Raw genomic sequence first — 23,543 nt, 5'->3', positions numbered from 1 at the left:
CAAAATACTTGGCCTTGGTGACTGTTTCTATTTTTTTATTTCAATTTTCCCCCTAATTCATAAAAAATATTAAGGCTATTCCAGTTAGATAAGATCTGACTCAGTATAAGATGTATATTTCATAAAATTCTTTCTCTCTGCAGATGCAAAAGGTATTTAAGAAACTTCCTGGATTCAAAGAAACCCAAGTGTTAGGATTTAGGTAAGAGCCAGACTCTTCTCAATTTTTAAATTACTTTCTCCCTATCCTCTTTTTAAAAGTGATGTTCTGAGGATTATAAATTCCCTCCCCCCCAATTGTTTAGCTCTGCCAAATCCTGAAAACTGAATCTATTTCAGATAAAGGAACTGTCTAATTAGAACATGACTTCAGGTACAAAGGAGCTGTATCTCTTTCTCCCTCTGGAATCAGAAACACTGTTCTCTAAAGAGAACTCACCTGCTTGTCCTTGGCAGTGTTAATAGCAAAACTCTTAGGAAAATACTTCAGTAGAGACAGATCCAGAAAAAGTTGCAATTAGTTACCTTGGTTTCTGGCTTCTGATTGCCTAGTTTCTTATCAAATGTTAAATATATTCATCATTTAAACAAATCAAGTTGGCTCTAGGAAGACAAAAGCAAATGAAAAAGTCATGCCTGGGACAGAGGTGAGTGAGTTGAAGGAGTAAGGTAGACAGTGGCAAAAGCAAAAGCAACATTTCACCAAAATCCAACTTTTGTATCATGTTCATATCTCAACCACAGTGATATATCACCAACAAAAAAGTATTTGAAGTAGGGAAATAAAATAATAAAAATAGTGTCACTAACATCAGGTCTAATTAAGTTCTCTTTAGTGTAGGTCTGTGATTTGGGACAAGAATGTTTGCAACTTTCCCTTTGTTCTCATGACTCAGAATACCTATGGTTTGGGTCATAATATGATATATATTTTTCTAATTTCTCTATTGGGGGATTAATGGTTTACAGTCAATAGTAAAATACAATAGTCTGTACATGTGTAACATTTCTCAGTTTTCCATATAAAAATTCAACCCCCACTAGGCCCTTGTCTGCCATCACATTCCAGGACCTGAACCCTCCCAATAGTATGATATATTTTGTAATGTGCCATAGGTAAATATTTGCCAGCCTCACCCCACCCTCTGGAGGATTTGCAAAGTGATCAAGGAGTTATCATCCAGGGTCCTTCCTAGACCCTTCAATATACTCTTCCCAAGCAAAAGGTACACAGAGTTCACCAAGCTTACTTCAAAGTTGTCAGACCCTTCTGATTTGTATAACTCCAGAGGAAGGGAACATTGAAAAGCCACAGCTATAAAGATAGAGCACTCAATACACACCAAAGCAGACTTGTTTTTCTTAATTTCAAGATGCTACTCTACAGGACTTGATGTGAAATCACATGGATTAGAGAGAAATGAATATTCTGCACAGATGTCAAGATCTTCTAAGTAAACCACGGGATCTAAGGAACAAAGTTAACATTTAAAACTGAAACAAATGATAGAGCAGTTCCCTTGATGAATTTTCTAATACTCGTTACCCTCTCTCTTCAAATAAATGAAATATTAAATTTTTTAAAGATCAATTCTAGAAGAAAACCAAATATTAGGTGATGAAATGTTGCAACGTAAAAAAAAAACATTAGAGATATACCCCTGAAACTGCATCCTTTCCATTCTTTATCTCTTTAAGAAGTTATTCTTATTTCTGTTGAAAATGTTTATAAAGTAAATTTGATTACCGAGCCCCCATCATTCCAATGTTTAATGAAGATTATTCACCCAGAAAACATTTTGATCCCTGAACATAATAAATGGTATGCTTATGAGTATGGGGGGGTTAATCAATAATAATAATGCTCATAATATTGTAAATTTATTGCAAAGGAAATTGCTTTCTCATGGGGTCAGATCCTCACAGAAGACCCAAAATCAAATGGCTCTCCAGTACTGTCAGCTTATCTGTGTAAATCCTGGTCTATAATTTAATAAGCACTGTTATAGCACTGACTCATTCAATTCTTCCAACATATCTTGGAACAGTTAGAATGTCTATTATCAAGACAACTCTAAACATGAATAGCAAAAGACCCATTATAAATATCCCCTACTCTTTAAGCCACATACAGGGAACTACTAACAATCATTCACTCTAGACAGTGAATACCCTACATCTAAGACTTGTACACAAGTGTCCATAGTGGCATTAATTTTAATGGCCAAGAATTGGGAGCTACCCAATGTGTATCAGTAGAGCAACAGAATGAATGACTGGAAGACATAAAACACTGATCCATCTCAAAGTAAATACATCTAGTGAAAATAGAACAGAGTGTTTCATTATTCCATTTCTATTTGCCTCTAGAAAATGCAAGCTAACTATGGTGATAAAAAAATAATAATAGGGAGTCGGGCTGTAGCGCAGCGGGTTAAGCGCAGGTGGCGCAAAGCACAAGGACCTGCATAAGGATCCCGGTTCGAACCCCGGCTCCCCACCTGCAGGGGAGTCGCTTCACAGGCAGTGAAGCAGGTCTGCAGGTGTCTATCTTTCTCTCCTCCTCTCTGTCTTCCCCTCCTCTCTCCATTTCTCTCTGTCCTATCCAACAACAACAACAATAACTACAACAATAAAACAAGGGCAACAAAAGGGAATAAATAAATAAAAATAAATATTAAAAATAATAAATCAGTACAGGTAGTTGCTTTCACTAACTGAAAGAAACCTAACAAAGATTTTCAATTTTGCAACAAAAGGTGAAAAGCAAAAAGAGCATTTGTTTTATAGGAGCTGGTCTTGAGTAGAACCATCCAGCTCCTTCACCTAGGAATTACTTCATATGGGATATGCATTCTTTTTTTTAATCATTTTTGCTTTTACTATATGTTAGTGAATTCTGTTTGTTATTAAGCTTGATTGGGTAGGTTATCCTGTGAGCCTAAGAATGCTTAAAATTTTTTCCATCTACATTAATAGTAATTGGTTTTTGTTTACTTGTTTGTTTTTCACTTAAAAATGTGTTCATAGAACCAGTCTGCTTTCATATCACAGGAATTCTGTATGTGCTTGGGAAGGCAAGACAGAGAGAAATGGGAAGAAAAGATTACCAAGGGGCATGAGTAAATCTTTGGGAGTGATAATTAAGATAAAGCTCACTATCTTGACAAGGTAAAGGTTTCACTGGTCTCTGGTGTCAAACACATCAGTTTGTAAACCTTTCACATGTGTCTTTTGTTTCATAACAATTGTATTTCAATAAAGTGCTTATTTAAGAAAATCATGGATTACAAATTATAGCTGGAAGCAGGAAAGACAAAGATCAGATGAATGCCTAGCTTGGTACAAAAGGCAGACCAGAACCTCCCCTACAGAGCAGCCCCAGTTAGGTAGTCTAGATTCTCCCTTGTCTCCAGAGAAAGAAAGGTATAGAAAAGTCTATTTCAGTCATCTTAGCGCAAGGAATGGCAAACGCTAGAAGAAGAAGCGCAAGGTATAAAAGAAAGTCAAATAATCAGCGTCCAGGCAGTCAGATCAGCAATGACATAGAACTTCACTATCAGCAACTATCATGTATACTGTAAGGAGAGAAACAATATAACTTCTGGGAGTCGGGCTGTAGCGCAGCGGGTTAAGTGCATTTGGCACAAAGTGCAAGGACTGGCATAAGGATCCCATTGGACCCCCTGGCTCCCCACCTGCAGGGGAGTTGCTTCACAAGTGGTGAAGTAGGACGGCTGGTGTCTATCTTTCTCCCTCTCTGTCTTCCCCTCCTCTCTCGATTTCTCTCTGTCATAGCCAATAACAACAGTAATAACTACAACAATAAAACAAGGACAACAAAAGGGAATAAATAAATATAAAAAAAAGAAAACAATATAACTTCTAAATAAAATTCACATACTATATGTTCAAAGAAATGTCTGTCAATTTTTTCCACAAATGTTTTCTTATTCCTTTTCTGTCTTCCCCCCCTTGCCAGTATGGATACTAAATGACTTTCTATCAGTCACCAGAAGTTGCTGGTATGATAAAGTAAACCCAGGAGTAAGGTCAAGGCAGTCATGTTTTGAACCCTGTCACCGTCACAATTCAACTGACAATTCTACTTTTGTCCATGTGTTCTCTTATCTGTAAGTAGGGATTGTGTGGACAAAAAGATTAAAAGAGATTGCATGGAAACTGCCTGGCGTGGACCACCCAGTCAGTAAACAGGTGTATGTTTTTCTTGCAGCCTGTTTCATGTGAATTGCACTATTCCCTTAAAGCTTACTGATTAAAGTAATTCAAAAACCAATCAGTCTATAAAACCCCAGTTCCAGAGGCCCAGTGTCAGATGAATTACCTCCAGGGATAAACTAATCATTTAATGCTAGTCAGCATATTTTTAAAAATCCATTTATAAAATAATTAAATAAAAAAAAATAAAATAGAAACCTCTTGGCACCATCCAAAGTGTAAAATCTGCAGCATGTATTTGCTGCCTCTTTACAAGGACTATGAGAACTTCAAGGCATTCAGAAAAGATCAGAAGTACCTATGGACCTTAAATCCTAATTACCAACATCATACAATGATAATTACTTTCTGGGAATCATATGTCCTCAGAATTTCCATTCAAAAATCTGATGGCAGTTTTTGTATTCCTTTTCTTTCATTTTTTTCTTTTCTTTTTTTTTTTTTTTAGATAGGACAGGAAGACAGAGAGGGAAAGAGAAAGACAGACACCTGCAGACCTGCTTCACCACCTGTGAAGCAACTCCCCTGCAGGTGGGGATCCTTATGCCAGTCCTTGTGCTTCGCGCCACGTGCGCTTAACCCACTGCACTACCGCCAACTCTACAGTTTTTGTATTTCTTTCATGTTCTAGCCAAATATGGGGGACAATGAAAGGAAATCTTTCTAATTTTTTGTATATGAAATGATACATTTAGTATCTCAATGAATTTCATAAAAATTTTTCTCCTTTGCATGTTCCCATTGTGTATGGTGAAATGAAGACCAAAGAAAGAAAGAGATGGGTAAATAACCTTCCTTTTGTTTTTATAATATAGTACATATTCCTCCTCAGATTTCTATGCTGATCTCTTAAATAAGTTTTACGTATCAAGGCTAGGATAAGCCAATGACTTTTTAATGGTGTCTTCTTCTAGTGGATTTACTTGATCAGTGAATAGTGCAAAAAATGAGTCAAACATACTGTGACCAGCAAGTAAATAATGATTTGGTATGCAGAAGCATATTCTATAAACTCAAGATGTAATTAGAAAAACATAAAAATGTATATCCCTGATATAAGCATTTGAACAATTTCTTAGATGCCATTTGACATAAGAAGTTGTCTCTCTCAGGCAGACTGGGAGTATGGACCGACCAGTCAACGCCCATGTTCAGCGAGGAAGCAATTACAGAAGCCAGACCTTCTACCTTCTGCAACCCTCAATGACCCTGGGGGTCCATGCTCCCAGAGGGATAGAGAATGGGAAAGCTATTGGGGGAGGGGGTGGGATATGGAGATTGGGCGGTGGGAATTGTGTGGAGTTGTACCCCTCCTACCCTATGGTTTTGTTAATTAATCCTTTCTTAAATAAAAAAAAAAAAAAAAAGAAGTTGTCTCTCTGAATGCACAGGTATATATGCAACCACCCTGAGTTTGAAATACGGTAGAGGAACTAATTCATTCCATGCTTTCAAGGTTAGTTGGAATTGAGGAAAGAACCACCATAGCTTGGAGAGCTCAGTAATAAGAATCCAGTTTGAGCTCCTATAATTGACTAGTGAAATAATGAAATGTAGACTCTAACTGATTGCATGGCCCAAAGAACTGCCAAGAATACACATTATCAGTTCCTTTGGACTTTAAAATACCTTTGCATCCCTTTGTGTAGATTTATGGCATGAAAAAGAAAATAACCTGATCCTTTAGAGGTTAGAATGCATATGATCTGGGAGGTTATTTTCTGTTTGCGAATGCTCACACATTTGTTCCATATAAATTCATGGTAGAGATGCTCTGCAGAGAAATTTATTTCATTTTATATGCAAAAAGGTATTGAATCAATAAATATGATAATAAATACAGTTAATCACATACTACTTCTATTTCTGTGTTCTCACATCACAGAGATGTTATTTTTTATTGTTTATTTATTTGTTATTGGATAGAGACAGAGAGAAATTGAGAGAGATGGGGAGATAGAGAGGAAAAAAGACAGAGAGACACCTGCAGACTTGCTTCACCACCTGTGAAGTGATTCCTCTGCAGGAGGGGAGCTGGGGGCTTGAACCGGGATCCTAACCGGTCCCTGTGCTTTGCACCACATGTGCTTAACCCGCTGTGCTATTGCCCAACTCTCTGGAGATGTTATTTTTAAAAACAACTTGAAGGAAAATACATTATATCCAATTTCAACTTTTACTTTTAATTAAAAAAAAAACACTTAAAAAAGTGCAAGAGATCCAACCTTGAGAACTAAAGCTTTGACTTGGCTGGCTACAGGATATTCATACTGTTTTCCGTTGCTATGTTCCACACTGTTATTTAGAAGACCCTGTTAGAAAAGGCCATTTGTAGAAGAAAGGGCAATTCAACTTTCTTGCTGATTTGACACTGCATGTTTTTTCTCATAAGACCACCAAAGGCACTTGTGAATAACACAGCTCTTGACTAATAACACTTTTACATAAAGGCCTAAAGTTAAAAAGAAAAAAAATCTATAGTTTCTTGATTCCGTTAGTACTGGGCTTACCCCATCCTTACATTTTACTTCAGAACTAAAACAAGTCGATTTGTATTGGTGTCAATTTTCAAAACTGAAATTATGTTGAAGTGAGATAGTTTTTAGGAGTCTGTTAGCACAGAAGCTGAACCTGTCCTGAAGTTTTATAGAAGTGCAATGACTCTTTTCTTTTCTTTTTTTAAAAATTTTATTTATTTTCCCTTTTGTTGTCCTTGTTTTTATTGCTGTTGTAGTTACTATTGTGGTTGTTACTGATGTCGTCGTTGTTGGATAGGACAGAGAGAAACTGAGAGAGATGGGGAAGACAGAGAGGTGGAGAGAAAGACAGACACCTGCAGACCTGCTTCACCACCTGTGAAGTGACTCCCCTGCAGGTGGGGAGCCAGGGGCTTGAACCAGGATCCTTATGCAGGTCCTTGTGCTTTGCGCCACCTGTGAAGTGACTCCCCTGCAGGTGGGGAGCCAGGGGCTTGAACCAGGATCCTTATGCAGGTCCTTGTGCTTTGCGCCACCTGCGCTTAACCCGCTGTGTTACCGCCTGACTCCCACAATGACTCTTTTCTAACATGGCATGTGATGGTGACTTAGGATAACTTATGTCTCCTGCACTCTACAGTTCAAATTCCATAGAGATGCGACTGATGGTCATCTTTACTAGAGAGACTGCAAACAAAAAATACCCTGCAAGTGACCTCTTGCCTTTTGATTCCAACCAAATTGAAAGTGAAGAACTCCCTGATGAGATGATGGAGGAGGACAAACAGCCAGAAATCTTTCTCACAGCACTGGACCTCAAAAAGCTGATCAGCAAGGCATTGGAGGAAGATCAGTCCTTGAACACGGGGAGAGTTCAGTTCACTGATGGTCAGTTGGCTGTTTCATATTTCTAGTTTTGTCCTCATTCTAGCAAAAAGGTTATGTGATATTAATGCCTCATGCTTACTAAAATTTTAAGAAAAGTAATATAGAATAAAATATTACTGTGTCCAGAAGATATCATATACAGGCTTATTTCTCTGTGTGTTTCCTTCCTCCTGCATTTCATGCAGTGGGTCTTTAATGACCACTTCATGCCAACAATGGCTCTCGGAGAAGTCTAAATATTTGGTTGAGGCCAGCTCAGCTACATTTCTCCAGCAGAGCCCTGCACAATTCTTTTTCCCTGTTCTGACTCAGACAGTGTCCCTCATCTTGTAAATTGGTCAGATCCCAGAGGGAAACAGATGGCACATTCAATCAGGATAATTTGAAGAGAGTTTGATCGACTATAAAAATTTTCTTAATGCCCAAAGGAATAATACAGTTCCCTGGGGCCAGAAGCAGTAAGACTTCATTACTACCTCTAAGCATGAAGGATTGCCTAATGACCTAAGACATCCCAAAGACAGAAGGCTAGGGGCCATTGATATGATTCAGATAAGTCACTATTTGAGACACAGAGAGTAATCGGAAGAGAAGAGGACAGTAGATGTAAAGAAGTCAACAAGGTAATAAAATATAATCAAGACAACAGAGCATGCTTGAAGGAGCCTGGAACTTCTCTGTAGGCCCTATGCCCCTGGCATAATAGATGAACCCTGAAAATGCCATATATATATGATATGAAGTGGCATAGTACAGACATTCTTTGCCAGTTCTTTTCCTTTGGTTTAAATAGTCAAATTCAGCACTGGAAAACTTCACAAAGATCTCCTGAGGCAAGATGCTGGGTAGGAGAACTTCCTCAGAAAGAAAGAAAGAAAAAAAAAAAAAAAAAGATAAACTTCAGACTCATCTCATCTCAGAGACCATCTGTTTTTTTAAGTATATCTCTCTGTTGATGTATCAGGCATATTCTGAGTGTGAACAGGAACCCAAAAATGGCCTTTGGTTCCAGTGTTTCTGGTTTAGTTATATTTTCACCACACTGGTTTTACTAACCTGTGTGCCTGTTTGATGTAAATCTGTACAATGAAATTTTAAACAACCTAAAACTCCTCTTTAGTAACTTTTTTTAGTACAGAACTAAACAAGATTCATCCTTGCAATTGTCCTTCAGTTTGCTACTCAGATCAATGACCATGAACTTATGGAATACTGAATTTTTTTAACTTAATATTGGTTTTTAATATTATAAGATTTTATGTGTGTGTCTGTATGTGTACTTATCACACCCACCTCAAAGACCCTTTATCTACTCCGCCCACATCCCCTTTGAAATTCACTACAGTTTTCACACAGTCTTAGAGTCAGTTTGCTTACATTTTTGACAGTGTGGTTCCTTTAGTCATTTATAATCCACATATAAGTGAAATCATTAGTAGTTGTCTTTCACATCTTATTTCACGTAGCATCATTATCTCTATTCCATCCATTTGGGACACTGATTTCTTAATGATTTATCATAGCATTCCTCAAGAATGGATTATTGAGAAAATTAATTATTACCACAGTTTGCAATCTGGCTTCACTAGTTCAGTTGTAAAACAAAGAAATACTCAAACCTTGGAGTTCCAGTGGCGCAATCGGTTAGCGTGCGGTACTTATACAGAAATATTCAAACCTTGTGATTTTGTTCACCTACAGATATTGTTGGGTTATTGCCAGACTCAGAACCTGACAAACAATTAGCACTACCTACACTTCTTGTTGACATCATGGAGGTAAGTGGATATATTGTCCTTTTGTACTTTTATCCTTAAAACAGTAACAAAAGCTCAGAAACCTTTTATCAAAAAAAAAAAAAGAAGAAGGAGAAGGAGGAGAAGGAGAAGAAGGAGAAGAAGAAGAAGAAGAAGAAGAAGAAGAAGAAGAAGAAGAAGGAGAAGAAGGAGAAGAAGGAGAAGAAGGAGAAGAAGGAGAAGAAGGAGAAGAAGGAGAAGAAGGAGAAGAAGGAGAAGAAGGAGAAGAAGGAGAAGAAGGAGAAGAAGGAGAAGAAGGAGAAGAAGGAGAAGAAGGAGAAGGAGAAGGAGAAGAAGAAGAAGAAGAAGAAGAAGAAGAAGAAGAAGAAGAAGAAGAAGAAGAAGAAGAAGAAGAAGAAAGAAGAAGAAAATCTGCTTAAGGGTTGAACAGAGCAAAATGACTTTGTAATGAAATTATATTTCTCTTATATTTCTTACAGTTACTTGTTACAAAGTTCCAGACTCTGTATTAGTAAAATATAACAAACCCACAATTCAGTTTCTTAAATTCAGAAGATCTCTTCAGTTTATTTCGATCTTCATTTCAATCAAGTTAGCATTTACTTCATTTTTGATACAACAAACATGTCTATGAATTGAACGTAATGGGAGAGCAGAATGTATTTCTCAGTTTTGACTTTCTAAACTAAACATATATATATATATGTTTTTTGCCTCCAGGGTTATTGCAAATCCACTGCTCCTGGAGACTATTTTTCCCACCCACCCCCCCTTTGTTGTTGTTGTTGTTGTTGTTGTTGCCCTTGTTGTTTTATCATTGCTGTGGTTATTATTATTGTTGTTATTGAGTAGGAAAGAGAGAAATGGATAGAGGAGAGGAAGACAGAGAGGGGGAGAGAAAGACAGACACTTGGAAACCTGCTTCACCGCTTGTGAAGTGACCCCTCCCTGCAGATGGGAAGCCAGGTATTAAACTGGGATCCTTAGGCCAGTCCTTGCGCTTTGAGTCATGTGTGCTTAGCCCACTGGGCTACCGCAGGTTACCCCTAAATATATTTTATAGTTGTTCATATAAACCTTAAAATACAATCCATATATATGTGTGTGTGTGTTTGTGTGTGTATGGGGTTTCATAAGTACAACTTAATATCTCAGAAATAAAAAATAAATTTGCTAATAATTTTTAGATTTAAATCCATACTTATTTAACTAATGCCAGAATATGCCATTAGGTTCTCATTTTTGATAATGCTGACTAGGCTGTACTCCTTCTTTAAATGAAAGAATTCATATATTCAGACATGATTAAAACAACTCAAAGTACTTTGCTTTTCACTTAATCCTACTTAGGCATTCTCAGCTAACCAAGAAACCAACAGATCATCTTTTACAGTTGCATCAGTTCATGTTTTCCTTCCAGAGTATACTTTTATATTATAATCTAAATCTTCACCCACCCTGTCCAACGCTTGACGTCTCGTCACCCAATCTGGTCCCCTACGCCTACACTGAACTTCTCTGTTCCAGACTCTTGGAAACAGAGTTGGCAGTCAGCTGAGGTAAAGAACAAACACCTCATCACAGACCCCTGCAAGCGTCAACCCGGCTTTGACCTAGCACGTTATGATTGGGCCCTCCTCAATCGCTATCAAACAGGCCATGGCCGGTGCGCCGCTATGTTCCATCGCTGGGGAGCCAGAGACGACCCGAACTGCCCCTGCGGCTACAGACAGACTATGACCCACATAGTCAATGACTGCCACCTCTCCAGATTCAAAGGAGGTCTCGTAACTTTACATCAGGCTCAACCTGACGCTGTTGACTGGCTACGGAAGAAGGGCAAACGCTAGAAGAAGAAGAATCTAAATCAGAATACACAGTCAGTTTGTGAGCACTACAAAATTATTTGCCTAATTTTAAAAATCAACAACACAAAGTATAATTCTTCTTGCCTACAGAAATGGGAAAGCATATGAGAGCATCTTCTGTATGTTTTCAACATCTGTTTTTCTAAATTCGTTTTCCAGGATGCAACTTTGAGTTCAGAACTTTCCCTTGGTCATCCCAGGCTTGACACAGTGGACAGAGCAGGACACAGTCTACCTGGTGAGTTTCTCCTCACAGAATCTTTGTTAGATAGTGATGTCCTCTTTGACGAGTTCATACATGACCCTAACTCAAAAACAAGTGACAGAGTCATCTTTGACCTAGGAGAAGGTCTGGTAATATTTCCATTTCCAATACAACAGTCCACTGAACCACCCTCCTCTGAAAAGAACATACATAGCATCTTCTTCTCAACTCTAGTTCCCAGTCCCACAGTGAGCACTGATAAATCTTTCCCAACGGACCCAGTACAAGTAGGTATAACCAAAGCAACACCAGCTATGCCCCCATAAAACAGCCATCTCTTCTAGGCGTTGAAGCTAAGAGTTCTTCAGAACAAGGTAGGACTGAAATTCAAAGTTCAAGTCAACCAGAGATTCAGCCCGTATGATCAGTATGTGTACTCATATACACCACAGACAGGCTGAACATTGATTCTATCTGTTCTGGCTATGTGTGTGTGTTTTTTACTACTAATTAGCTCATATATAACTGATAATTATGAATTTCAGTGAATATTAAAATTGTTTTGGTTGGCTTTAAAATTTCCAAGAATGATTATTTTTGAGACAGCAAGTTCAGACTTCCTCGCAGTTAAAATAAATCTTAAGCACTATATGAAAACATTAAGGGGGAAAAAATGAAAATTTGCAAAACTGTCTTTAATGCAAGAAGAAAAAAAATTTAGTGACTTTAGGAAGTCCCTATGTTTTCCACTTTATATAGCTCTCTGGTGAAATTATAAGGGAAAAAAATACCATTAACATAGCTTGAACCCCAGAATATAAAGCTAATAAGGACATTCTGTGATCCTAAGAGCAAATGCCAGTGGAGGTATTTTTGGCTGGTATTTTTTAATAGGATTCACTTTACAAAATACAGCAGACTTCAAGTGGTCCATCTCAATGCTGTTTTCTTCATAAGCCCTTTTTTCAACTAATGTGTAATATTTCAGAATGCATAGTTATCCATAAATACAAATAGTACAGAATCATCTATGTAAAGTGCATTTGGTTTCCATTACTATGAATAAATGTTAACCGCATGATACAATTACCTTTCTCTACATTGCAAATCACCCCCATGAAGTTAGTAGCATAATAGGATGACTGTTTATTTTGCCCACATACTTGAAATGTGCAGAGAGGAAATCAATGGACAAAGAAGAGTTTCTCTTCCTTATCCCCTCAGCCAGAGCATGTTGACTGGTATTGAAGAGCTAATTCCAAGATGTTACATTCACAGAATTGGCAAATCAGAACTCAACCAGATTTGGTGTCAGGGAGCCTCATTATCTCTCTGTGGGCCTCTCCATAGGGTTACTTGTGCTTCTTCACAGCATGACAGCCAAGTTCAAAGAGTCAATATTGCAAGAGTCAGGAAGAGGAGAAAACAGATGTTGTCAGTCTCCTTCTAAGGTCCCAGAAATAATGCCACTTCCTCACATTCAGATGATTAGATAGTTAATCATAACACCCATTTCTATTCAAGGGGAGAAAATATAGGCCTTTTCTTTTAATGAAAGAAGTATCAGGTAATTTATGCCACTTATAGTCAATCATATTTACAACAGCCACTATCTTTATTTTTTAAATCATTTCAGACTTAGTTGGATACAATAATACAAAGTTTTTCATTGAATAATTGACTTCATCAAATAAATACTTAAATGCTCACTGGGTTCTTTTCTTTCACTGTATCATAAAACATTATAAAACTACCATTTCAGATAGATTAAAAAAAATTAGAGTAGTGAGGCCAGGTGGTGGCACACCTGGTTAAGCATACAAGTTACTATAAGCAGGGACCCTGGTTCAAGTCCCCACTCCCCACCTGCAGGAGGGGGGAAGCTTCACAAGCGGCAAAGCAAGTACTGCAGGTGTCTGTCTTTCTCTTCCTCTCCCTCTCCCCCTCCTTCCCCCCTCTCTCTTTCTTTCTCTCTCTCTCTCTTTCTCTCTCTCTCCAGCCTTTCAAATTCTCTCAGTCCTATCAAATAAAGGAAAAAATTAATTGTGTAGGGCACCAAAACAGTTTTAAAAAATTAAGAGTAAGAAGCCAGGCGGTAGTGCAGCGGGTTAAGCGCACATGGCGCAAAGTGCACGGACCAGCATAAGGATCCCAGTTCGAGCCCCCAGCTCCCCACCTGCAGGGGGATCATTTCACAAGCAGTGAAGCAGGTCAGCAGGTGTCTGTCTTTCTTTCCTCCTCTCTGTCAAAAAAAAAAATTAAGAGTAGTGGACTAGGGAGAAAGCATATTGGTTATACAAAAAGATGTTTATAACTGAAGCACCAAGGCTTCCAGGTTTAACCCCCGGCACCACTAAAAGCCTAAACTAAGCAGTACTTGGGTAACAAAAAGAAAATAAAAACAAGACGGTATCTATTATTACCACTGGGAAAGTGTGGAAGAATCATACACAGGAATTGTCTGTACTATTCGTACAACTTCTTGTGAAGCAACCTATTTCAAAGTAATGAGTATTTAAAAATAGAAAGAACCTTATTTCAGGCTACTAAATAAAAATATATATAGTCTCAAAAAAAAACATAGAATATATCTATGATTCAAATACTACTGTGTTATTGTTCTTACTATCTTTACATTTCCCATTTGTGACAGTACTATAGAACACTAAAGCAGGTATCTTGGGCATAATTCAGTTAAGCTAGTGTATTTCACATATACAAAAACCCACAAGGGAAGCAAAGTGTCATCCTCAAGGTCATATTATAGCTGGTGACAGGGCTAGGACCATTATTTGCTTCTTCCTCTTAGTGCACTGACGTCAGTAACCCTATAATTTTGTACACATGCGCACTCATACACATACACTAATATACATTCCCTAAAATATATGCATATATACTCTCTCAAACATATATTACATATATGTTTATATATGTGTATGTTCTGACATACATATATATATTCTCTAAAACTTTCTTCTCCCTCATACCAGTCTTGTCTCCATTTCACTACTCTGTTAATTTTATATAATTTTTTAATAAAATATATTTTTAATAAAATATATATATAGTTTAACCACCTGGGTTTTTACTGTTTCACCTTCTAGTCACAATTTTTTTCAGACTATAGTGATTTAATAATGATTAACAAGATTGTAAGATAACAGGGGTACAATTCCATACAGTTCCCACCATCAGAGTTCTGTGTCCCATCCCCTCCATTGGAAGCTTTCCTATTCTTTATCCCTCTGGGAGGATGGACCAAAATTCCTCCTCGTGGGGTGCAAAAGTTTGGAGGTCTGGTTTCTATAATTGCTTCTCCTCTGGATATAGGTATTGACAGGTTAATTCATGCCCCCGGCATGCTTTTGTCTTTTGCTTGAGAGGTAAGGTTCCAGGACACATTGGTGAGATCATCTCCCCCCCGGGAGCATCATGGTACTGTCTGCAGCTTGGTGGCTAAAAGGCCAGGGATCTTACACAGGGCAGATTTGATGCAGAGATGCAGGCTGGGGCCATCTCTCACAGACTGGTGATGTGATGCAGGTCATGCTGATTCCGTGACTTGGTGGGTTCCCAAAGTAATTCCTGTCTGTCTTGTTGTGTTCTCAGGTGATCCTCTTTGCTGTTCCTAGTTGAACAAGGAGTGTCAAACATAGCCGCCCACAAATTTTTATAAAGTTTCACCTCTAGGGGGCCGGGTGGTGGCTGGCCCAGTTAAGTGCACATAGTACGAAGTGCTAGGACCCGTGCAGGAATCCCAGTTCAAGCCCCAGACTACTCACCTGCAAGGGAGGTGTCATTTCACAAGTGGTGAAGTCAGTCTGCAGGTGTCTATCTTTCTCTCTCCCTCTCTATCATCCCCTCCTCTCTCAATTTCTCTCTATCCTATCCAAAAAAATTGAAAAAAATGGCCACAGGAACAGTGGGTTTGTAGTGCTGACACCTAGCCCCAGTGATAACCCGGCAGACAAAATTAAATGAATAAATATAAACTTTCACCTCTGGCCACACATCACACAGACAAGCACACATACATCACAATTAACTTATTTATTAACCAACTTAGCTGCCTTGTTTCCACCTTCATTTTCACTGACATTTCTGACTTGGGCTTCTTTTTTTTTTTCTTTAAATAAATCTTTTTTCATATTTTTATTTATTTTATTTTAATGAGAGAAAGATAGAGACAGAGACCAGAGCACTGCTCAACTCTGGCTTATGGTGGGACTGAACGTGGGACCTCAGAGCATCAGGCATGAGAGTCTGTTGTTTTGTATTCTTATCCCTACTTTACCAGAGGATGAACTCAGGGTCAGGTATGAGCAATATCACCAGAGAAAGACTTCCCCAGGCCAATTTTTCATTCCTTATTTCTTAATGAAGGAGATAAAAAGAAAAAGAAGAATTAAGACACACACACCCTGCACTGTTCCACTATCCATAGAACTCCACCTGGGACCAGCCATGATGCTCATATATGGTGATAGGGACTCAGCCCAGGGCCTCACACAAGGAAAATATGTGCTGTATGGCCAGGAGGTAGAGCTGCGGGGTAAGTGCCGGTGGCGCAAAGCTCAAGGGGGATCCCACCTGCAGGGGGTTTGCTTCTACATAAAACTCCTTCCTCACTTGATATCCACAAAGTGACTCCTTGTTTCTTCTCATTTTATTCTGATTACTCCTCTTCTATCTCCTACACTGGGACTTGCTATCAGATTGCCTTCTAATTTGTTTATTATTAAAATCTTCCCTCATTCAAAAAAAAAAGATGTGATGATTTCTAGACATGCATGAAACACAATAAGATTTTACTTTAAAGAACTGAGAGGAAAACAGGGAAAAAAAGATGAACTCTTTGAGTAGTGAAAATTTTTGAGAACTAGGTAGAATTAGTGACTCACAAAATTGTGAGTTTACTAAACCAAAATTATTGAGTGATTTTTTTTTTTTTGCATCCAGGGTTATTGCTGGGGCTCGGTTCCTGCACTATGAATCCACTGCTCCTGGTGGCCATTTTCCCCATTTTGTTGTCCTTGTTGTTGTTGTTGTTGCCATTGCTGTTTTTGTTGTTGGATAGGACAGAGAGAAATTGAGAGAGGAGGAGAGGACCATAGACACCTGTAGACCAACTTCACCATCCATGAGGCGATCCCCCCATCAGGTGGGGAGCCAGGAGCTCAGATGGGGATCCTTAGGCTGGTCCTTGTGCTTAGAGCCATGTGCACTTAACCCACTGGGCTACCGCCCAGCCCTCTGAGTGATTCATTTTTAATGGTTAAATTAATATGTCAAAAATTAGATTACTCTTTAGGGGAAAACTATATCTAAAATAAACATCACCTCCTTCAACTTCAGACCCCATGCATTAAAGTCTGGTATTCTTGTCACTGTATCAACTCCTGGGTCACCATTTTCTGTATTTGAATAGGAACAGAAGCTTAAAAGGCTCCCTGATGGTCAGGTAACACTTACTCGGGTTTTCTTTTCAAAGATAAAGTAAAATGAAGAAACAGCCAGGGGCAGAGCACTGGACTTGCCTGCCACCACTGGTAGCCAGAGCTTAGCAAGGTCTGGTCTTTCTCTGTCTTTCTATTTCCTTTCCTCTTTCTCTCTTTCTCTTTCTATTTCTATTTTCTCATTTGCTTTCATGATTAATCATTTCAAACAAAAAATAAATAAAATAAAATAAAATAAATAAACATCACCTAGTTCTCTTAAGTTTGCTCTAAGAGGCAGATGGATTTGGCTCTTAGCTTCTTAGCAGATCGTGCAGTGAGGAAAACACAATTAGCCATGTAATTTAGAGACTGCATGCTTACAGAATGGTAATTGCTTAGGAGAGAAAATTTTTTTGCCTTGTGGGTCCTCACAAAGCAGAGAGTCTGGGCTATGGGGAAACATGCCCCGTCTTCATCAACCTCCTTACTTTATAAAATTAGTGGCAGATGTTTTCTTAAAGGCTGGTATTGGGCATACATAACAAATTCTAAACCTAGTGCTGTACAGTATTTTTCTGAGGAGTTAGATTTTGACAGTCTCACTGAATTCCAGGATTGATTTTAGCGTTGCTATTCAATAGATGAATGAATATGCTGCAAAATCTTCAGTCAGTGCTCCATAAATAAAAATTATATCTAGTAGCTGAGCTGTTGATTAGTATTGATCATGAATCACTATATTTGCTGACATGGGTCTACAATACAAATACTCTGCTATCCACTAAAAGAAGATCTATGTGCTTTTATAATCAGTCCAGCTAGATACAGAAATGATGTATCTTAATGAAACATGAAGACATAACTAGGACATGCCCCAGATATTAAAAAAAAAAAGAAAGAAAGAAAGAAAGAAAGAAAGAAAGAAAGAAAGAAAGAAAGAAAAGAAAGAAAAATGCCTAGGGTCAGATGGTGGCTCACCTGGTTGACCTACACAAGGACCTGGGTTCAAGCCCCCAGCCTTCACTTGCAGAGAGAAAGTTTCATGAGTGGTGAAGCAGTGTTGCAAGTTTCTTTCTCTCTCTCTCCCTCTCTATCTCCCCCTCCCTCTCAATTTCTGGCTTTCACTATCCAACAAATAAAAGAAGAAGGAGGAGGAGGAGGAGGAGGAGAAGAAGAAGAAGAAAATCATGCCATTTATACATGGAAATTTGGTTGGGGAGTACACTCTAGATAAAGGTCAAGGTTACCTCTCTCAATAAACAGTTCTAAAGTCTCCTATGCTGAAATAAAATGACTATCAAGACTCCACAGGTTCTGCACTATGGAGGTACTAAAACAATTTTAGCCTGAAAAAAATTTAAGGCGTCACCAAACACCCACCAGCCCATTAAAATCCTAGCAAAGTAATCAGAAAACTCTCAGCCTCTGCACTTTAATTTAGTAGTTAATCCCCCAAGATAAAGTAATTGCAAAATATGCCTCTGGGACATGAATTGCTACATTGTATAGAATTCTGAATTCTTCTATTATTAATGTATTAGGCCTGTTGATATGGGACAATTTTTTCTGCCAAGTCAGTTATCTGTTAATATTACTTCTTTTTCATAAAGGTGTGAGCCTTAAATATATAGGTGAAATTTAACATTGTTTGACACCTATCATGCATCCAATCTATTCAAAAACAGTATTGAAATTGTTAGGCTAGAATTTTTTTTTTTTGTATTTGTATTTAGTTAAATTTGTTTTTAGCCAGCGTAGGAGGCAATACATTTTTTTCTTTTTGCTCATAGAATGATTATCTGAACTGTGAAAAGAGAAGCTCTTTAATACTCTCCTTTGGGAATTGTAGCCTTTTTTCACTTACTAGACATTGTATTTAAGATGTAAGCCAAGTCTTTTAATAAAATGCATTAAGTGGTGAAGAAGCAAACTTTAGACAGTTATTCTGCCATTGAGCACTGTTTTGTCTTTCATTCTCCTGGACTAGCCTAGGTTCTCCAAAGTGTCAGGATGAATAGGGTATCTATATTATGTATAATATATTAATGGTTATTATCAGCATCATGTGTAGTCATGATATACTATATATGAGAGACATGTCGCCTTTCTAGATGCATATCAGTAGAGCAAGATTCACTACAAGGAGTTGGATTGTACAGTTATGGGGCCTAAGAAATGCCACTTGCAATTAGCAAGTTGGAGACTCCAGAAATCCAAAGGTATACATTTTGGTGTAAGTTCAGAGCAAACTCAAAGACAGTCTGACAGAAAGCACAAATTTTCCCTAAACTTGTTTGTCCTATTCCAACCTGGAACAGATTAGATAAAGACTACAAACATCAGGGAAAACAATCTACTTAGTCTAGTGATTCAAATGTTAATCTCATCTACAGACACCCTCATGTACACACACAGAATGAAATCTTCACACAAAGCAGTTGGCCACCCTATGACCTAGTCAAATTGACAAAATTATTCTATCCTCCTGGGTCAGTTATATCTGCTTACCTTTGGATTCTGCTTATATAATCAATGAAGTGTTTAAGATTCAACAAATAGGCCTGCAGAGACAGTGTAATTGTTATGCAAAACTCTTTGTTGCCTACAGTTTTAAAGTCCCAGGTTCAATCCCTGGTATCACTGCAAACCTGAGCACTGAGAAGTTCTGTGGTCACCACAGATCTCCAGCTTTTCTTAACCTCATTCAGACTTTGAACTCATTGAAAGGAGCCCATGAAATAAGTTGAATAAACTTAGTACATCACCCAGCTACTAATGTTCCACACAGTTAAGAATTCAGTTGGTAAGGCCAGTAAGATAACTCGCTTTTAGTGTTCTGTTTTGGAGGTCGGGTGGTAGCGCAGCGGATTAAGCACACGTGGTGGGAAGCACAAGGACCAGCGTAAGGATCCCCGGTTCAAGCCCCCAGCTCCCCACCTGCAGGGGAGTCGCTTCACAGGTGGTGAAGCAGGTCTGCAGGTGTCTTTCTCTCCCCCTCTCTGTCTTCCCCTCCTCCCTCCACTAGAAGCCAAATCAGGTCTGTTTCTTTTCATACTTTGTGGCACTGAAACGCTTAGATAAACCTGTTGGGCCCTTACTTGCCTCCCCCCTCGGCAAAACTCAGCTCTAATAACAAGGAGAATGTCTCCACCTCAACTAAACTAAATTAAATGCATTTCAAAATTAAGCCGTCCTAAAAACCTAAACAGAAGTCAAAACTGAAAAATACATCCCTTAGTGATGAGAGGGAGATACTAGAGAAATGGTTTTGAGCAGAAAAAAAGTACAAAAGGAAGAAAGAGATTAAGATGACATTGTATGAGGGGAAATATGAGAGAAAATATAAAGCTGTCAAAAAATGCAACCCCATAATAAAACAAGATGTCACATATTTCTATAAGGTTATCAAGGCCAAGATCAAGAAGTAAATTAAAATTTCATGTTAGACAATTCTTAATCATACTAATGCCAGAAGTTCATTCTGATTGTTCAACAAGCAGATAATGGTTCTGAAAGAGTAGACTAAGTTCACATTGGACCACAGTGTACTTTCCATCTCTTTTCTTTCAAGACTTACACAAATGAAATAGAAATAATCTAAGAATTTATGTATAAGATTAAAAACAAATTCTAGGATAGTGTGCTCGTTTATCTTGTGTGAAACCTGGGTTCTAGCCCAGCTCCCATCACAATGAAGGAAACATCAGTGTTGTAGTCTTCCTATTTCTTTTTCTCCTCCTTCTCACTCTTTCTCTCTCTCTGCCTCTCTGTTTCTATGAAAAACAAACAAACAAAAAAAAACCTCTAGGCAATTTTATGTAATTTTTTTCAGTCAGGTAGAACATCAAGTGAGGCATAAAGAATACAGAGGGCTTTGCTGAAGAGAAGGGAGATGGCCCCACAGCAGAAGTTTCATTAGCAAAAATGAAGACAAAGACGTTGGAGTGAGATTGAGGGATTAGTTTATATTAATAAGGACTTTGAAAGTCAGGGGGTGGGGGAAGAGTTTATTCTGGGTATTCTAATTTATTCTGAGAAAACAAATGAGGAGAAATAAACTGAGGCTTGAAAATTTTCATCTGAACACAGATTGGTAAATGAAAAGTAGAACAGGGAGGGATTTTTGCCCCATATTTTGTGTGAGGATGGGGACATGGATAAAGACAGAAGTAGAGGAAGAGGAGTAGGAAGAGAAAGAAGAGATACTTTCTTTTTTAAAAAGTGAAATAAGGAATACTCTACTTTGAATAGTGGTGGGTGGAGAGGAAAAATGGTTGAAAGAGTCTAGGTCACTATGTTAAACCCAGCGCCATCTTCATTGTACATGAACATCAACGTCCTTATCCTGGAGTGTAAAATCGAATTGAACACCATGAACAAATCTCCCTCTCTCTTTCTCTCTCTGAAAAAAATTAGTGCATGTCAGAGAACAGGGGGTTCCAATATGCACTAGGAAGACCCTACTTGTGTGATTGGAATTGACCATAAAAGTAAATTGAATGCTCAGTATGTGTATTAGTTAAGAATTTTCAGGAAAACAGAAGAGAGTCTGTGGATTATAGAGACTGAGAAATTCACTCTTACAAATGTGGAAGCCAACAAACTCAAATTTTGAAAAGTAGGCTGACAAGTTGGAGACGTCTTCAGGTAGAATTCTCATTACATTTGAGATGGTCAGTCTTTTTTTTCATACAAAGCCAAACAAAATGTCGAAAAATCATGGACCTAAATTAGGCTGGAATAGTACAGATGAAGAGTTGGTGAGTCCTTCATTTTGTAGATAGATAATAGATTATTTTAGTTATATTCCAAAGGGCCTGTGGCTATACTAGTTGTTTTTTTTTTTTCTTTTTCCTTTTTCCCCTGAGCCTGAAATCTGACATGCCAGAGGATCCTAGTTATTGTCTGGGGAGATGATGTCACGGCTGGAAAAAGGACCAGTAAGCTGGATCAGGGAAAAGAGTAGCTCCCTAATATGGGAAAGGGGTATAAATATTGTTGACTGTAAACCCCATTGATTTGACGTAATCTGGGGCTCATATTCAACTTAGGAGTCTAGGTGAACACTGCATCCCTCTAGATCTGCGCTCAAATTCAGTGGTCATGAGTAGGAACATTCCAAGCTGCCCCAATATCTACCCAACTTCCTCAGGTGTAGCATAGGGTATGTTGTCTATCCTTTCTTCGGAGGATGGAATATTCTCTACCATTGTTTATCCAAGTTGAGGGCAAGGTCCTCTGGGGGACCCACAAAAGGGTCTATTGTGTTTATCCTGATAGAAATGACCAGTAACAATAGAGAGAGGGATTTATTCGAGGTCTAGGCCCATCATCTCTGTTTGGGAATCTCAGGATTCCCTGATTAGGGACCCAGCTACCCAGGGGTTCTTAAGCAGCATGTTAAGTGCACGTTGGCCTTTTAGCTCAGCTATTTCAGCTTTCATTTCTCTAATTACCTCGAGGTAGCTAGTATTTTCCTTGAGGGTGTTGTTTTCCTAATTCTGACAGCCCTTTCTTCTATAGTTGTCTTCATTTCTGTGATTATTAGATTTATTATTGCTTGCATACTTTTCTTATCTATGATTACTTCTGACTCGTTTGGAATTTCTCCTGGGCCCCTGTCTTGATTCATTGTGGTAGCAGTTTTATTTGCTCTTGATTTAACCTTTTTATTTTTGATGTGGTTTTTATTTTTCTGTTCTGTCATTTTTCAGTTGTTGTTTTTTGAGTACAAGCCACACCATACTAAAGACCTTTCGCAAATGCAGTCACCAACCTCAGAAATTACAATAAGAGCAACTGAAGCAAGGATTGATGCAGTTCAACCAATACCAGTTAGCCAAACCCCTCCAGTCCCAGAAAAAATAACAACCAAAACCAAATAAAAATAAAGGAAAAGAGAGAAAGCAAGAATAGACAATCATGCAAATCTACTGTCCACTATAAATTCTGGGGAGGCAAGAAGAGAAAGGGAAATAGAAAAGAGAGACACACACACAGAGAAAGTCCACTCCGAGTCAGAGTTCTTTCCCAAAATATTCACAAACGAATATCAGTGAATTCAGAAAGCAAAAGAAGGAAAAAAAGAAAAAAATAAATAAAACAGCAGTGAAAGGAAAGTTGTTTTTTTTTTTTAATTAGCTAGGAAGAGAGAAAAAGGAGAGTGAAGGGAAGAGGGAGAAAGAAACAAGTTCCCCTCACAATGGGTAGGACACCCAGTCACCTATCAATGGAAAAAACAACAACAGTTAATTTTGGTCAAGATGAAGAAGGAGGAGGGAAAGGGGACACGTGTATATAATAATTGTAATAATAAAATAAAATAGAGTAAAAAAACCCTAACAGTTAGTGTGCTGCCTGGACCGCTCCAGATTGGCTGTAGGCAGCCTGAGCAAAGACAGTTAACTATAAGTATCCAAAAAAAGAAAAAAACAACAAAATCCTCTAGGTAGTGTTTCCCAGGCAGGGGTGAGGCTCTGATTGGTCAGGTATTTTGTCACTCAAAGAGAGCTCCAGCCACCTAAAAAAAAGACAAGGAAAACAAAAAGAAAATGGTTTGGAATAACACCCCTGCTGTGCCAAGAATCTTGGTAAAGAAAATAGCTCAGCAGGAAGCCTGCTAGGAGCATCTGTCCAGCCCCTAGGGGCTGGTTCTGGGGGAGGGGGGA

General features: G+C 38.3%; 1 protein-coding gene across 1 annotated transcript in view; it reads left to right on the top strand.

The window, feature by feature from the left end:
• Positions 1-23,543, top strand: part of IMPG1 (interphotoreceptor matrix proteoglycan 1) — a 119,729-nt gene that overhangs the window by 29,886 nt on the left and 66,300 nt on the right. The window contains exons 7-11 of the mRNA XM_007521957.2: positions 144-202; positions 5,001-5,021; positions 7,357-7,604; positions 9,306-9,382; positions 11,389-11,467. Of these exons, the coding sequence (XP_007522019.2) occupies positions 144-202; positions 5,001-5,021; positions 7,357-7,604; positions 9,306-9,382; positions 11,389-11,467 (484 nt within the window). The remainder of the gene's footprint in view (positions 1-143; positions 203-5,000; positions 5,022-7,356; positions 7,605-9,305; positions 9,383-11,388; positions 11,468-23,543) is intronic.

The sequence above is a fragment of the Erinaceus europaeus genome, chromosome 13 (assembly GCF_950295315.1).
Source record: "Erinaceus europaeus chromosome 13, mEriEur2.1, whole genome shotgun sequence".
In the NCBI taxonomy this organism is placed as follows: Eukaryota; Metazoa; Chordata; class Mammalia; order Eulipotyphla; family Erinaceidae; genus Erinaceus; species Erinaceus europaeus.
The sequence above is the reverse complement of the archived record's forward strand: the minus strand, read 5'-3'. Positions and strand labels throughout refer to the sequence as shown.